General features: G+C 57.0%; 1 protein-coding gene across 3 annotated transcripts in view; it reads right to left on the bottom strand.

Moving 5' to 3' along the window:
• Nucleotides 1-14,585, bottom strand: part of CD6 (CD6 molecule) — a 32,726-nt gene that overhangs the window by 1,374 nt on the left and 16,767 nt on the right. The window contains exons 2-12 of one of the 3 annotated variants that reach the window (XM_037060499.1): nucleotides 10,505-10,573; nucleotides 9,202-9,546; nucleotides 8,187-8,498; nucleotides 7,175-7,477; nucleotides 5,735-5,800; nucleotides 4,282-4,422; nucleotides 3,828-3,926; nucleotides 2,724-2,846; nucleotides 1,054-1,125; nucleotides 613-807; nucleotides 229-330 (exon numbers count right to left, since the gene is read on the bottom strand). In XM_037060499.1, coding sequence (XP_036916394.1) covers nucleotides 229-330; nucleotides 613-807; nucleotides 1,054-1,125; nucleotides 2,724-2,846; nucleotides 3,828-3,926; nucleotides 4,282-4,422; nucleotides 5,735-5,800; nucleotides 7,175-7,477; nucleotides 8,187-8,498; nucleotides 9,202-9,546; nucleotides 10,505-10,573 — 1,827 coding nt within the window. The remainder of the gene's footprint in view (nucleotides 1-228; nucleotides 331-612; nucleotides 808-1,053; nucleotides 1,126-2,723; nucleotides 2,847-3,827; nucleotides 3,927-4,281; nucleotides 4,423-5,734; nucleotides 5,801-7,174; nucleotides 7,478-8,186; nucleotides 8,499-9,201; nucleotides 9,547-10,504; nucleotides 10,574-14,585) is intronic. The other 2 variants (XM_037060500.1, XM_037060501.1) reach the window with 2 other exon arrangements.

The following is a 14,585-nucleotide window of genomic DNA, read 5'->3' as shown; positions in this document are numbered from 1 at the left end:
TGGGGGGTTCACTTCCTCTCAAAGCATTCTCTCTGAATCTCTGTCCAATTTACCTCCGTTTTCCCTACCTCCTCATATTCCTGTTCATTGGGGTTTTTTAAAATCCCTTTACCTCTCTTCTTTTCTCCTTGGGCTGATGTACCCAGTGGATCCAGATGTCCCCCACTCATCCTTTCCCCAGCCCCTCTCTGTCCCCACTCCCGAGATTCCCTCCCCTGCCACTGGCACCTGGACACCCAAACTGCTCCGCCGAAACGGGCTGGGGCGGCGGCCGGAAGTTCTGGTACCACTCCCCGGACGAGGTGCTGGAGCTGTCGTCAGCCGAGGGCCCTGACGGAGGCAGACACAGTCACCCTCTGCCTGGAGACAGTTGGCGCACAAACTGCCAGAGCTGGGAGGCCCTCGAGACCCCATGGAGTCAAGTCTGTAGCTTGATGAATGAGGAAATGAAGGCCCAGAGAGGGCAAGAGACTTGTCCAAGGTCACACAGCAAGTGGCTGCGGAGCTGGGACTAGAATCTTGAGCTCAGCCTGGTTCAGGGCTCTTAGCTTTACCATTTCTCCAGCCAGGTTGGCTGCCGGGCAGGCACAGAGTCCCCCTGGCTCAGCTTACCTGAAAAAGTTCCCTGGGAGCCAGCCAGCTCCAAGCTCTGGGGCTGCTCCTGGAGGGGGCTCCTCTCTGAGGAGAAGCCCTGGGGGTTCCAGGGCGGGAGCCTGCTGCTGGGGCTATTGCAGTAGCCCTCCCCCGACGATGTGCTGGACCCACTGTCACTCCTCACGGGCTGCTGAGGGCGCAGGGAGGGGGCATCTGCAACGCAGGGTCCAGGGTTGGCAGGTGGGACCTGGGAGGCAGGCACCTCTTCAAGTCCCAGGCGAGCAACGAAGAAGGCTTTAGATTATTAGATTTGGCAGAGGACGGAGGGCCACCTGGACTGTTCAGGTCAGCGAGGACCTGTCGAGGGAGCTGCAGGAGCTGCCCATGGTGCGCTCCGCTGCTTCGTCTGGAGGCAGAGCCAGCATCGCCCGCACCGGGCCCTGCCTCAGTCCCACTCACCTTCCTCCAAGGCGGGCATCCGGAACCTGCTCTGCTGGACCTCCTCGTCGGTGACTCGGTGTCGCTGGGAATCTGCGCAGACACGGTGGTGAGGAGGCGAGGAGGCTCCACAGCCTTGTCCCGGGAGCCCGGAGGAGGGCGCCCCCGAGGCTGCTCGGGCGGGAGGACAACCCCAGGGGCCCAGACAGGCTTAGCCTTCCCCACCAGACCTCAGGCTTAGGTCTCAGTCCAGGAAGACCCCAAACCTCAGTCTGAAACCAGTAGGGGCGCAGGCTGCTTCTGGCCAGAAACCCTGCGCCCTTTGTCCCCAGCTGCCCCTCCCTCCACGTAAGGAAATATCAGGTCCTGGGTTCTCTCCTTGTGTGGCGTTGCCCCTTCGAGGAGCCAGCCCTGAGCATAAGCTGGAGGGTCGGGAATCTTTCTGCCACACCTCCTGGGGCACCTTTGTTTCAGAACTGAGGAGATGCAGACTCGGGATTTTGCAGGCTCCAGTGTCCGGGGGCTTGGAGTCAGCTCTTTTGAGCCTGGAAGCACTGACTCCTGGTGTCAGAGTCTCGGGATGTGGGAATCTAAGTCTTTCGCCTTCCATGCCTGGGCTCAGGATCTCAGGTCGTAAGGACACCTCATCCCCGGGGCCCCCAAACGCCAGTGCAGGGACCCAAAGTGGAGCCATTTGCATCCCCACCCCAGAGGCCCTGGTCCAGCAGGTGCAGCAGAGATGGCTGGCTGTTCCAACATCTCTCCCCTGTAGTAGGGGACCCTTCGGCCTTTGTCTGGACACACAGTGGCCCAGGACAGAGGCTTCATCTCCCTGCCTCTCTTGCAGCCGGTGGGTTTAAGTTCCAGCTGCAGAGTCCCGAGTGGGAGCCACGAGGGCAACTCTGGCCTTAAGCGTAGGGCATGCCCCACCTTCCCTCCCCCTTCCTGCTGGCTGGGACGTGGACCCGGCGGTGAGCCATTCCGAACCACGTGGACAAGGGCAACATCTTTGGGACGGCAGAGTGGCGAGAGAGAAGGATCTTGGGCCCTGGCCAATGTCTCAGGACACTGTCATTTGGGGGTCTCTGTCCCACTCCAACTAACTGTCCTCCTAACTTTTGCAGTAGGTGTGGGGTGGGGCTCAGGAGTTTGTGACAAGCTCCCAAGGGACTCCACAACAGGCACGGGGTTCTCTGCTCTCATTCAAACTCCCGGCTTTCGTGGGCCCTGCCACCCCCGCAGGCAGAGAGGAGAGCTGAGGAAGCCAGACAGGAGGTGGAGCTGGGGTCCCAGTGGAGGCGGGGAGAGGGGGAGGGGCACAGACCGCGCATGGGAGTGTGCGGGAAGCCATCTGGACTGTGTCTGTCCCCCAGACTCCCTCGTATCTTACACAGACACAGCCACCTTTGGGTGAGTGTCCAAAACAGGTCTTAAGACCCTGCACGGCCAGAGACGAAGGTGGGAGGGAAGAAGGTCCAGAGTGGGTATGCCTGTAGGCACGGAGATGCCAGGTCAGAGAGCTGAAAACGTCCGTGTGGGCCCTTTATAGTCAGCACAGGGGGCGGCAAGGGTACTTCCACCCTCGTTGTGTGGGGGTCATCAGGTGGGACCTGCTGAGGGTCCCCAGGCAGCTGGGCCCTCTCCCTGGCTCAGGCAACAGGGCCTCCAGGCGCCCGGGCCCAGGCACTCACTGTAGAAGGTGGTCAGGGCCACGGGAGGCTGGGCGCTGAAGTCATAGTGCTCGTAGTCAGAGTCGGAGCTGGAGTCCGGGTCTGCGGGGGTTGGGGCCTGGTTCTGGACGGGCAGCTTGGGAACTGGGGAGAGAACAGAGTGGGCGGGGGAGTGGCAGAGTGGTGGGCAGAGGGTGCAAGGAGAGGTGACCCATCTGTCCAAGACTCCCAGCCTGGATTTTCCCAGCACTTCCCGCCTATTTCAAACAGGAAACCAAGCAACATTCCTTCTGTGACAAACACTTCGCAGTCACGTACACGCCAGGCGGCTGTTCTAATGTGTACAAATATCATCTCGTTTAATTCTCATAACCACTTTGGGAGGGAGGGACGGCGGTGTCCCCACTTTATAGCGAGGAAACTGGGGCTCTCCCTTGCCCAGAGAAGCAGGCAGAGTGGCTCTCAGCCTCCAGGCCGTCCTGTGCAGTGGGCGGCTGCTCGGTGCCTGGCCTGGTTCTGGGCTCTGTTATTCACATTCTCTCCTCAGATATGTGGATACTGCAGAGAATGGTAATAATGTTTGGCTGAGTTTTGCACTGGTTTTCAAGGACAGGAGAGTTAACACACTCACAGTGCAATGTGATTACACTCCAACTCCCTTAGGAGAGTTTCAAGAGGTATAAATCCCTATGTCATAAAACATGGATGCGTGATCTATTTTCTTTTTCATTCAGAAAGCATGAAATAAAATCGTGTTCCAGGAAAATCTTGACAGGGCTCTGCAGGGAGGCTGACTGAGCAAGCCCTGGAAAGAGGCATCAGTACCACAACCGACTAGCCAATTAGCAGAGTGGAGATTTCCAATGACAGCCCAGTCCCAAATGCCCCAGGGCCGTGTCTGTCAAAATTCGAACGCCTAGGGTCCCAGAATGACGGCATTGGAAGCTCACCTGACCATCAGAGTGAGACTTGATCCACTCAAGGTCTCACAGCCCTAGTGGGCTGGAGACCAGGTGTCATCCCGGTGAGGGCACTGCTTTGACCTTAATAGTGGGGACCCTCCAGAAGGGACACCCTTCCTGTCATGTCCAGCCCTCCCCTCCCCCAGGGTGGCTGACATCCTACCTTCTTCTTTGGGGATGGTGATGGGGACCTCTTGATAGCTATTGACCCCTGCTGGGGTGGTGGTGGGTAGGTGTTGGTGGTTCACCACAGCAGGGAGGGCTGAGGGAGGGGAGGCAGAGATTCTACAAGTTATTTTTTGGCCCCTTGCGGTCTGCCTGGTTCTGTTCTCATCGAGACACCTCCCTCCTCACCCACCCGCCCAAATATACACACACACACGCACACATAGTCTGACCCCCCGTGGGACCCACATTGGTCCACTTCTCCTGGGTATGCTGGGAGAATCCTTCCCCTCAGGAGGTGCTCCCGGGTCCAGGGTTGGGTGGCCATGGCTGAGTCACTGCTACTCCTGATGGGGCCCCCCAAGCTCACATCCCCCTGGGAGGGTTGCACCTCGGGCCGGCTTCTTCCCATCCCTGGGCCTTCCCTATGGCTCCCAGAATTCTGCACTTACCATATTTTCCTTTAACTTTCAAGAGGATGATGGCGATGGTGATGAGTGAACCAAGGAACAGAATTCCCAGAATGATAGAGGTGATGAGGAGGATCAGCTCCTGAGACTTCCAGTCCTCCATTTTCACTGCCACAGAAGGTTCTAGAAGCAAGAACCCCCAAATCAGGGAGGAAGAAGAATGGACACTGACTTCTCCTCGCCCTTCTTCTCGCCTCTCCATCCAGTCTGCAGCTGAGCTGCTTTTTCTTTGGACCTAGCCTCCTCTTCCCTTAAAATGTTTTTTTCTCATCTACTCTTAGGTACCTTGAACATAGTAGGTGCTCAAGAAATACATCCTGAATGAATAACTGACCGAGTGAAGCTTTCTCCTGGCCCCCAGCCCACAGGGATCTCTCTCTGCTCAACCACAACTGAGTACCTACGGCGTGACGACGGCAGCACAGGCCAGTCACGGTCTCTGTCTGGCGGGGACTTCAGTAACTGGGCTCAACCCCGTGCAGTGCTGCGATGGAGCTGTGGGCGGGGACCTGGGGGCATGAGGCTCTGCCAGGGCCACCTGACTCTCTATGGAGAAGACAAAGGTGGCCTTCCCAGAGAAGCCACCCCTGGTAGTGAACATGCCAGGGGCTCCGGGCCTGGACTGAATAATCACAAGAATGACATTGCCCAGGCAGTGCCTGCTGTGTCCCAATCCCTGTTCTAAGTGCTTTATGAAAACTTATTTTTTGGAGACTCCCAGCAACACTAGGAGAGGTGCTATGGCTTCCAATCCCACTGTATAGTCAAGGCGACTGAGGTTCAGAGAGGTTAAGGACTGCCTAATATCGCGCAGCTAGCAAGAGGCACAGCTAGGATTCCAGCCCCCAGAGTCTGCCCTGAAGCCAGCCAAGCTACACACAGCTGGCAGATGTACCAAGTGTGGGTCTGGGATTCAGAACCCTGGATGCAAATTCCAGCCAACACTGGCTAGCTGTCGCTTCACCTCTGAGCTGGACCTCCTCCCCCTGTGTAAGGGTTATCATTAGACCTCCCCAGGAGGCTGCTGGGAAGATTCGAGGGTTGGGAAGTAATGACCCTGAGTGCTGGGCCAGTGCCTGGGACAAGGTAAACACACTGGCTGTCACCCTCAGCGTCCTCGCCCTGTCACACCAACGCAGCTCTCCAGCTCTATCCTCCTGCCTTACAGGAGGTCACAGAAGAGTGGGAAGTAGACTCCTGTCCACAGGTACCAGGATTTAGGGAGTGGTGGAGCTGACACGGGAGGAGGGTGGGGAGGGGAGAGGGCCACAAGGCACCAAGGAAGCCTGGGGGAGGCAAGTCCAGTGTCTGGCGGTGGGCGACGGGGGGCAGGGGCGCACCACCTGGCCCCACCCAGGCAGATGCACACACACCCACACACAAATGCACACGCACACCTGGGCCTTGGGGACACTGCAAACCCAGCGAGACTCACCTACAGTGACTGGCTGCATACTCGCGGGAACTTCAGGGGTGGACAGGTTGAGCAACCTCTGGGAACCTGTCAGGAAGCACATGTCATTCAGCTGCACACACAGCACCTACTATGTGCCAGTGCTCATGCCAGGAATTGAACATGACAGAGAGGTGACCTAGAATGGGGGGCACAGTCCCAGGAGGGCACATGGCTGAAGAAACCTGTCTTTCCCATCCCCCCTCCCCCCAACAAGGAGGAACAGCGTGGATTAAATGCTGGGGAGGTCCTTGGCTTAGAATGTGGAGCCAATAAAAGAATAATCGCTAAGCCCTGGCTGGTGTAGCTCAGTGGATTGAGCGCGGGCCTGCGAACCACACGATAGGGTTCGATTCCCAGTCAGGGCATGTGCCTGGGTTGCAGGCCAGTTCCCAGCAGGGGACACAGGAGAGGCAAGCATACATTGATATTTCTCTCCTTCTCTCCTTCCTTTCCTCTCTAAAGATAAAGAAATAAAATCTTTTAAAAAAAGAATAATCTCTTCCTTCCATAGAATCTGCTACAGACCACAATTCCCTTTTCCACTTGGTCGGGTTTGTTCTCCAGGTGGCCTCAGGAGGTGCGAAGCTGGCGCCCTCAGTAGTAGCATAAGCACGTGACAGGTACGGGATGGCAAACCCCAAGGTCCCATGGATCTGCTCTCTGATTTCCCAGCTACCCTGGGAGTGGCTATATCGGCATCCACATGGTCCCGAAACGGAGGCCTTCTGGCTGGGAAATGGTGGCCCTGGACCCCGGGGCCCGGCATCGGACCTCCCCAGACACAGCTCGGGGCTAATGCTCTTGCGTTTTCATACCTTAACACCTCTGAAATCGTCACACCTAACGACAGGCCAAGAGTTTATTTTGGCAGCATTTTTGTCCATCAACGCACATAAAATAATAGTGGAGTGGAGTATCGGTGCCGTCTCAGACTTGTTAAAGTACGGTGGAAACCAGTTCACGGAGGGGGTGTGGGGCTTCACCAGAGTAAGACACACCGAGGACTCGGCCTCATCCGCTACGTGATGGGGAGTCCAGACACTGCCACTGATGTTATTATTAGTGCCTCCTAATGTGTTCTTACTGTGGTCACCAGCCCTGGGACAGCAAGTTGGTTGCTCCCCCCGAGCCAACCACGGAGACCACTGATTAACTTAGAATAATGCCATAGTAAGTATTTGATCCCGAGGCCAAGCCAAGGATTTGTGGAAAAAGCACCCTGACCAATTAGCAATGTCCTCCTGGGCATGCTGGGGACCGTGGCCCCTCTAATGCCAGCCTTTGTGATTTTTGATCTGGTCTACGCTGTGTTCCCTGGGCTGCAAATTCTTAGGCTGTGGATTCAGGTGGGATTCCTGGTCTATATCTGAGGTGAGGGTGCGGCGGGGGGGGGGGGGGAGGGGAGGGGAGGAGGGATACCTGAGCAGAGGACCCTGGCTGCCCTCGACTGTATGCAGACGTTGGAGTTGTTGAACAGCCAGAAACAATCAGAGAGGGTGCTCTCGTTTCCCGTGCAGGAGTAATACATCCTGCCCGACAGGGCGTGGGGCAGCCCCTGGGGCTGTTCGACCTCGGTCCCGCAGCCCAAGGCTCGGCAGAGCACGCGGGCCTCTGATGAGTACCACTCGCTGTCACACACTGTGCTCCAGACCCCGCGGAAGTGCACCTCCACCTGCCCCTCGCAGTGGTCAGCGCCTCCGGTCAGGCGCCAGGATTGGTGCTCTGCAGGGGACGGGGTGGGCAGCGTCAGGCCAGGACCTTTGGGCCCAAATTCCCACCAGCCCACGCCCACGAATGCAAACACCCTGCAGCCCGTAGGTCTCCAGATCTGGGTGCTCCCCACCCCAGGATTCGCCTCCCCCGCCGATTACTCAGGCTTCCGTGCCCTGCATCCCTCTTCCCCCACATGTGGTGCGTGGACCAGCAGCGTCAGCGTCGCCTGGAATCTGGTTAGAGATGCAGAATCTCGAGTCCTGTCCCAGACCTACTGAATCAGAATCTACATTTCACAAGACCCCCACCCGACTCCTATGCCTATCACAGAGGAGTGCTGGCTGGACCAGACGGCCTCACCTGGGCTGCCCACAGCCTGCTCGGGCCTCCCTGCCTCCAGCGCCTCACCCTGCTCTGAATCAGGTGACCAACTCCCGCTCAGGAAGAACTCACCCTAATGCCACCCCTTCCAGAAGGTGGGCGGGTTTATCCCTCTAGCTCTGGATTGCCTGCAGCCTAAATAGCACCTGGCTTCCATCCTCAGGACTTTTACCATTTGCTCCCTAGGGGTATGTTTGTCTGGGTCTCACCTTCCCTCCTGAATGGTGGCCACGAAAGGACAGGGACCATTGTCCTGCACTAACTCCGGGCCCGGTGCCCAGGAGGCTTGCAGCAAGTGCTGGTGGAGGATGGGGGTTCAGAAACGGTGCCCACTGACCTGAGCACACCACGCCAGCGTCCTCCTTGTGGCCACAGTAGCCATCTCCAGGCAGCCCTGGACAGTCCCACAGGTACGTCTCGTTCCCCAAGCAGTTCACCTGGTCCCGGTGGATGGCTCCTTGGCCAGGGGCAAAGTGCAAGCCCGGCAGGGCCTGGATGGCCCAGCCACAGCTCAGTTGCTTGCACACCACGTCGGCATCCTTCAGGTCCCATGTGTCGTCGCACAGAGAACCCCACCGGCCATGCTCCAGCATCTCCACGCGGCCGGCACATGGGCTGCCACCCTCCACCAACCGCAGTGCTCGATTCTCTGGGGGTGGGAGGGCAAGGGATTTGTGGATGGGGGTGGGAAGAGGGCCGGGAAGGGAGGCGATGGTAGGGACTGGGCCGGATAGTTGTGGGTGGGGCTGTGGACCCAGTGAGAGGGGCTGTAACCCTGTGGGCAGGACAGGGGAACCCTGCAGGGCTGGGACTTGCTGAGCAGAGGTAGGAGCCCGTGGGAAGGGCTCATAACCTGGTGCAAACTCATGGGTGGGGCCAGACACTTGTGGGCGGGGCCTGAAAAGTGAGGCCTTGGTGCTGGGGAGCTGCTGTGCTAAGGGGCCCTGGGAACTTGTCATATTTATGTACATTGCAGGTAGGGGTGGAGCTAAAGGAGACAGAAGTCCAGAGCAGGTTGAAGGAAGGCACCAGCAAGTAAAGCCTACGACTCTGTCAGGATTGGGGACCTAAGGGGTCAGGTTGGGGACTAAGTGGGCCAGTTGGGAGATGTAGCAGGGGAAAGATCCTCGGGCCAGATATGAGGAAATATCAGAGCTGGAAATGATATGAAGGGGACCAGTCGTGTTTGCGTGGTGGGTGCGGGGAGAAGTCCCAGGGAGGAGGCTAGGGTCCAGTGCCTAGGGCTGGGGACAAGAGTGAGGGGCATTGGCTGAAGGCCAGTAGGGAATAGGTGCTCTCTCCCCCTTCCCGGGCAGGGGCTCAGCTGGCGGGCATGGGGCAGGCCGCTCTACCTGTACAGGTGACCTGGGCTGGCCTCCTGCTGATGCATTCCTGCTCCACCACCTTGCAGAATTGCCAGTCAGTGCTTCTGCACAGGACTGCAGGTGCCAGGGCCTGAGTGGTGTTTGGGAGTCCGCTGGCGTTCCCCGTGGCCCAGTCCGGTTCCGATGACAGCGGAGCTGGTGAGACTGGCTCCCATTCCACCCCTCCGCAGCCCAGCACCTGGCACACGGCCTCCGCGGCGACAAGGCCCCAGGACTTCCAGCACAAGGGCTCCCAGGACTGTCCTAGCTGAACCTCCACGGTCCCGCTGCAGCGGCTGCTCCCGTTCACCAGGCGGACCCTGGGCCACTCCCCTGGAAACACCAGACACCAGCTGAGGCCTGGGCAGACTCAGATTCTGACCACCCAGGAATAGGTGGGGGCAGGCGACTGCCAGAGGCCCTACCACGGACCTGCTAAGTGACTTTGTACAATTCCCTACCTCACTCTGGGCCTCAGCCTTCCAGTCTGCAAAATGGGGCTGGGAGAGGTCATCCCCAAGCCGCCTCTGACACCTGACCCTCTGGCTCTCCTGGGAGTCAGGAAGAGGGGCTGAGGGTGACCCTGAAGGCTAGGATGAACCAGGCCTGGGGCAACAGAGAACCAGGGGTCAGGCCCCGCAAACCCTCCCTTGCCCCTGTCTCAAGAGCACCCTTGTGTGAAGGAAGGGCAGAGTTCTGGGCTCAGGGGCCCCCCTGGTATTGCGAGCGCCACCCAGGCCTCTCTGCTGCTCCCAGGGAGTGCCACAGTGACCCCAGAACCCTGGGGGACAGACAGACGTGGGGTTGGTGAGGGGGTGGCAGGTGTGTGGTGTGTGTGATGGCTCTCCCCTGCCCCAGAGCTCTTCCTTGGGGGGCCCACCTGCCCATGTTTGCCCAGGATTGCACCCCCAGTGTCCGTGTGCAGCTTTGCACGGAGTAGGCCCTTTATAAATACCTGTCGAGTTAATCTAAGGCCTGCCTGGTGGAACCCCCAACCTTCACCGAGGATCCTTTAGGTCGTTCTCAGCAGACCCCTTTGAAATGCGCACTGCGCACCCTGTCTCGTGTACGTGACTTTTTATCAGTGGCCTCCCGAAGATGGTAGTTCTAAGGCCTCCAAGGGAATCTACTGTGCACCTGCAGACACCGGTTCAAGAAGCAGAGGTGCTGTCTGAAGTTCGGGAGCCTCCCTGGCGCCCTAAAAGTCCATTTCCCCTTTCAGTCACCCCAGAACGCCACCTGCTTGGTCTCAGAAAGCTGACCATGGGTCCCAGCGAGAGAATTTCCTCACCTGGCTCCGTGGGCCGGCTCTCTGCTCCGCTGGTGTTGCGCTGGCCGGACGGGGCTGGAGACGGGTGACCTGAAATCAACGAGCAGCAGCCATGGTGAGTGAGTGGACTCAGGCGTGGAGGGCACAGCGGTGCCTCGAAGGGCAGGGGGTGCTCTCTGGAACCTGCCGCAGCTGTATGGGGCCTTTGGAAAAGCACGTGGCCCTGGACCTCGGTCCCTTTGCCTCCCTTCAGGGGAGGGAGGTTCTCAGTCGTCAGAATTGCAGCATTCGCAGCAGAGCAGAGAGGAAGGACCAGGCTTTGGGGCCAGACCCACTCGCTGGCTGAGTGGCCATGGATGGCCCGGTCACTTTCTCTGCCAGAGTCCCCCCAACTCGTTGGCAAGGCACTTTGGAAAATATTGTGGGCGTAAAGGAGTTAGTATCTGTAAAATATCTGATGTACAAAGGAATCTTGAAAATGGAGTTATTTTTAGTAAAACCTTTTTTGTCTAGAAAATTTGGAGATGCATACCAGACTTTCGGGTAACTGGCGCCTCCTGAGCTGTGATCCACTGGGACTGCAAGGGGGGCTTTCAGACCCTGAGAAATTAACGTCTGTGGAGGACTGATTATGTCAGGTGTTTGCATACGTGATGTCCACTTGGCCTTGGGAGGACAGCCTGTTTGGTCTAAATCAGCATCTTCCTGGGCCCTTTGGCTTCCGTGTGGCCCAGCCAATGGGGAGCCCCAGCAGGGACAGGAGGGGGGGGGGACTGGCATTTATTTCCCCGGCTCCCTCTCAGGAAGATTCTTCCGGCAGGTTAGGTCCTTCTATTGGTCCTCTCAAGGTAGCCAGTCACCTATCCTTGACTCTCTCCTCCCATGTCTCACTGGCCGCTCCCTGGTCTTGTGTCCTTGGACCAGGGCCGTAACAGCTCAGCTGCCCTGAGTTCCTTTTACTGCATCATCCTTTGTAAAAGGGCTTTTGTAAATAAGCCCCCTTCAAACTTCTATTTTGAGTGTGCCATCTGTTTCCTGTTAGGACCCTGAGTCATACCTGGCCCAAGGCCACCAGCTAGCAAGTGGCAGACCCAGGCTTTGACCTGTCCCCAAGGAATGGGCTCTGTGCTGGGCGGGGGCGGTCCAGTCTGCAGAAGCACCAAGGGAGAGCTGTAGCAGGGACTATTGTGCTCACAAAAGAACACCTCCCTCTTTCCGGGTCTCTTGTGCTCATGCTGGAGCCATTGAAGCCTAGGCAGGTGGACGTGTGTCCACTGAGGGGACAGGGTGGGTAAGAGGCAACGAGCCTCCTCTGGCTCTATCTCCTCTGGCATGGCCATATTTGAGGTCCTGGGTTCCAGTTGCCGCTACAAGATGAAGGGGATGTTGACCCAACTGGAATTTTGTGTGAGTCAGAAGTGAACCTTTACTGTGTTGAGTCATGAAGATTGGGGGTGTATTTGTTACCACAACCTGACCTGGCCTGGCCTGACGGATACAGGGCTGCAGACATGGGCACGGCTGCTACACGTTCTCAGCCTCACCTAAGAAGATTCCATGGACTCACACGCTCAGATGAGCGTGCATGCGTGCGCACACACACCCCTTGGGACAGAGCTCTCCCACAAGCACCTGTCTGGGCCACTCTGTCACTCAGACAGAAGGTAATTGGGCCTTTAATTGCTTGTCCTCACCAACTCCCAGCTTGGCTGCCCAGCCTGACCCCTGAAAGAGAAATGACTCAGAATTCAGAGCACGAACTCCATGACTAATGAAATATTCAGGACCAGGATTCAGATGCCCTCAAGTTAGGATTTTGGAATCCCGGTTCCCATGGCAACCGTCCAGTGCTCCAGTGTGGTTTTCACTGTTTCCACATATTTCCATGTGTGCTGGGGAGATGGGGGATTGAGGCACTGGCTGCAGTGCATACGTGGGTATGGTTGTGATCGTGGGTACCACTGTATATGGGTACATCTACGTGTGGAACCATGTGTTTGTGTGTGACTGTGTGTGTTCGTGGAGGGCTCAAGTTCAGTTCTGTATCATCTGTTTGGGTCTGGGAAGCCACTTTGTCATGCAGAAAGGCACACAGGTCTTTTACTAGACCAGAGAACCCTGGAGGGCAGGGCCCAGGGCCAAGTCAGCCCTGTGCCCCCAGGGTGCCCAATACAGGGTTTGTTGATTGACTGACTGACTAAGAATGAGAAGGAGCTGCCAGCTCCAAGGACAACTGTCACCAAAATAGTTAAAAAGTACTTTAGATAAGTTAACCAATTTAATTTTCACAGCAAGCTCGAATAGTGGGGAAACAGAGGAACAAACAAGTTTAATAATTTGCCCAGGATGACATTGCTAGAAATTGACAGAGCTGGGGTTCGAACCCAGGCTGTCTGGTTCCAGAGCCCGCACTCTTCACGGCTCTGCTCCACTGAGTTGAAACTCAACATCCTGCTTTCTGTTTCAGCGACAGTGTCAAGGGTGTGGGGCAGAGAGCGCTGACAACCAGGTGGTCTTCCTAACTCCCTCCAGCTTCACAGGGCTGGGCCAGCCCTGAACTTACGAATGACAGCCCAGGCCCCAGTGGTGGTGATACAAGTCAGCAGCAAGCCACAGGGACTCAGCTCCGAAGGCCTGCTGTAGCTGCCTGAGCCAAGGCCGCGCACCATTGGCAAAGGAAGATGGTGGCAAAGGCTTTGCGAGTCCCTGCCCCAGAGGGCTTCAGCCACTTGGTCAGAGCAGCCCAGCCTCTTTAACTGTCCTTTGTCACCAGGTCACACGACAGAGGATGTTCAGCGGAAGGACATCTTCCCTGCAAGCTCAGATTGTATTCCCTCCTCTTCACCACCACACCCAAGGGGGAGTGAAGGACAATTCATAATCTCCACTGAAAGGGAGCCCAAAGATAATGCAACACCCCGGCCTTGGGGTGTGCTTGCTTTCTGAGACCCCTCGTTTCCCGCCCTGGTGCTCAGGAATGTGAGGGCGTGTGACTGACAGTACCCTGAAAGCTGAGAAATGAGTGTATTACTGCCTGCATTCAATCCCATGAACATTTGCTGAACCTTTACCAGGTGCTGGGCTTGGAGCAGGAATTAGGGAGATAAGGGTAAGTGGGAGGGTCCAGAAGTAGGAGAGCCCACCACCTTCCCAGGGCACCAGTGCATCTGCGTGGCTGCTGCCACCCCAGGAAACTCTGTCCTCATGTCTTAGAATGGAGGCCTGGGGAAAGACAGCACAGCGGTCCACAGTGCTGTGTGACCTTCACAAGGTCACCGGGCCCGACTAGACTTTGTTTTAAGCCTGGCACTGGGCATAACACGTGGCCACAGCAGGTCGCCTTGAGGGGTGCATGGATACTGCCTATGAAATGCTTAGGATGTGGTACACGGTAGCTGGCATCCTTGTCCCATAGGCTGAGGCTTTGACCTGCTTTCTCCTGTCAAGTCCCGAGTGGACACGAGGGGCCAGCTGGCCATTGACTGCGCAGTCGACTCCAGATCAACGCAGGAGTTAGGGGTACAACCCCCAGTGCAATAAAAAATTTGCATATAAATTTTGACTCCCCCAAGTGACTCATAACTTACTGTCAACCAGAAATCTTACGGGTAACATAAGGAGCTAATTAACACATGTTTTGTATATGCATTATATATTGGATTCTTACAGTGAAGTCCACGTGTAAGTGGACCCATGCAGTTCAAACCCATGTTATTCAAGGCTCAGTTGCATAGACATTCCACCCTAAGCGAAAGACGGCCCTGAGAAACCCTCAGTTCTCTGCTCAGCAAAGGCTGCTCCCCAAAGGCTGCATTCTTCATTCTACTCATCCCTTCCCATCTTGCTTATGAACCTTAGCCGAGCTGTCCCTCCCTTACAGCCTGCTCTCCCTCCCTGGCTCTCCATTGTATCCAGTGGTCCAGGACACGAGAGGCAGACCGCAGTTGCCATGGTAACAGAAGTTCCTCTCAAAGCAAAGGCTCCTGTGGTACTGGTTCCGAGGCTTTCTCAGGTTCAAGTGCCAAGTTATTCCTTCTTTGCAGTTACCAGATGGTAGGATGACACACCCCAGGCTCAGAATAAAAATCCCGTGGGACACCGG

Source organism: Sturnira hondurensis, unplaced genomic scaffold (assembly GCF_014824575.4).
Source record: "Sturnira hondurensis isolate 20B ecotype Veracruz unplaced genomic scaffold, ASM1482457v3 Scaffold0011880, whole genome shotgun sequence".
Lineage (NCBI taxonomy): Eukaryota > Metazoa > Chordata > Mammalia > Chiroptera > Phyllostomidae > Sturnira > Sturnira hondurensis.
This window is presented reverse-complemented; position numbering and strand designations above follow the sequence as displayed.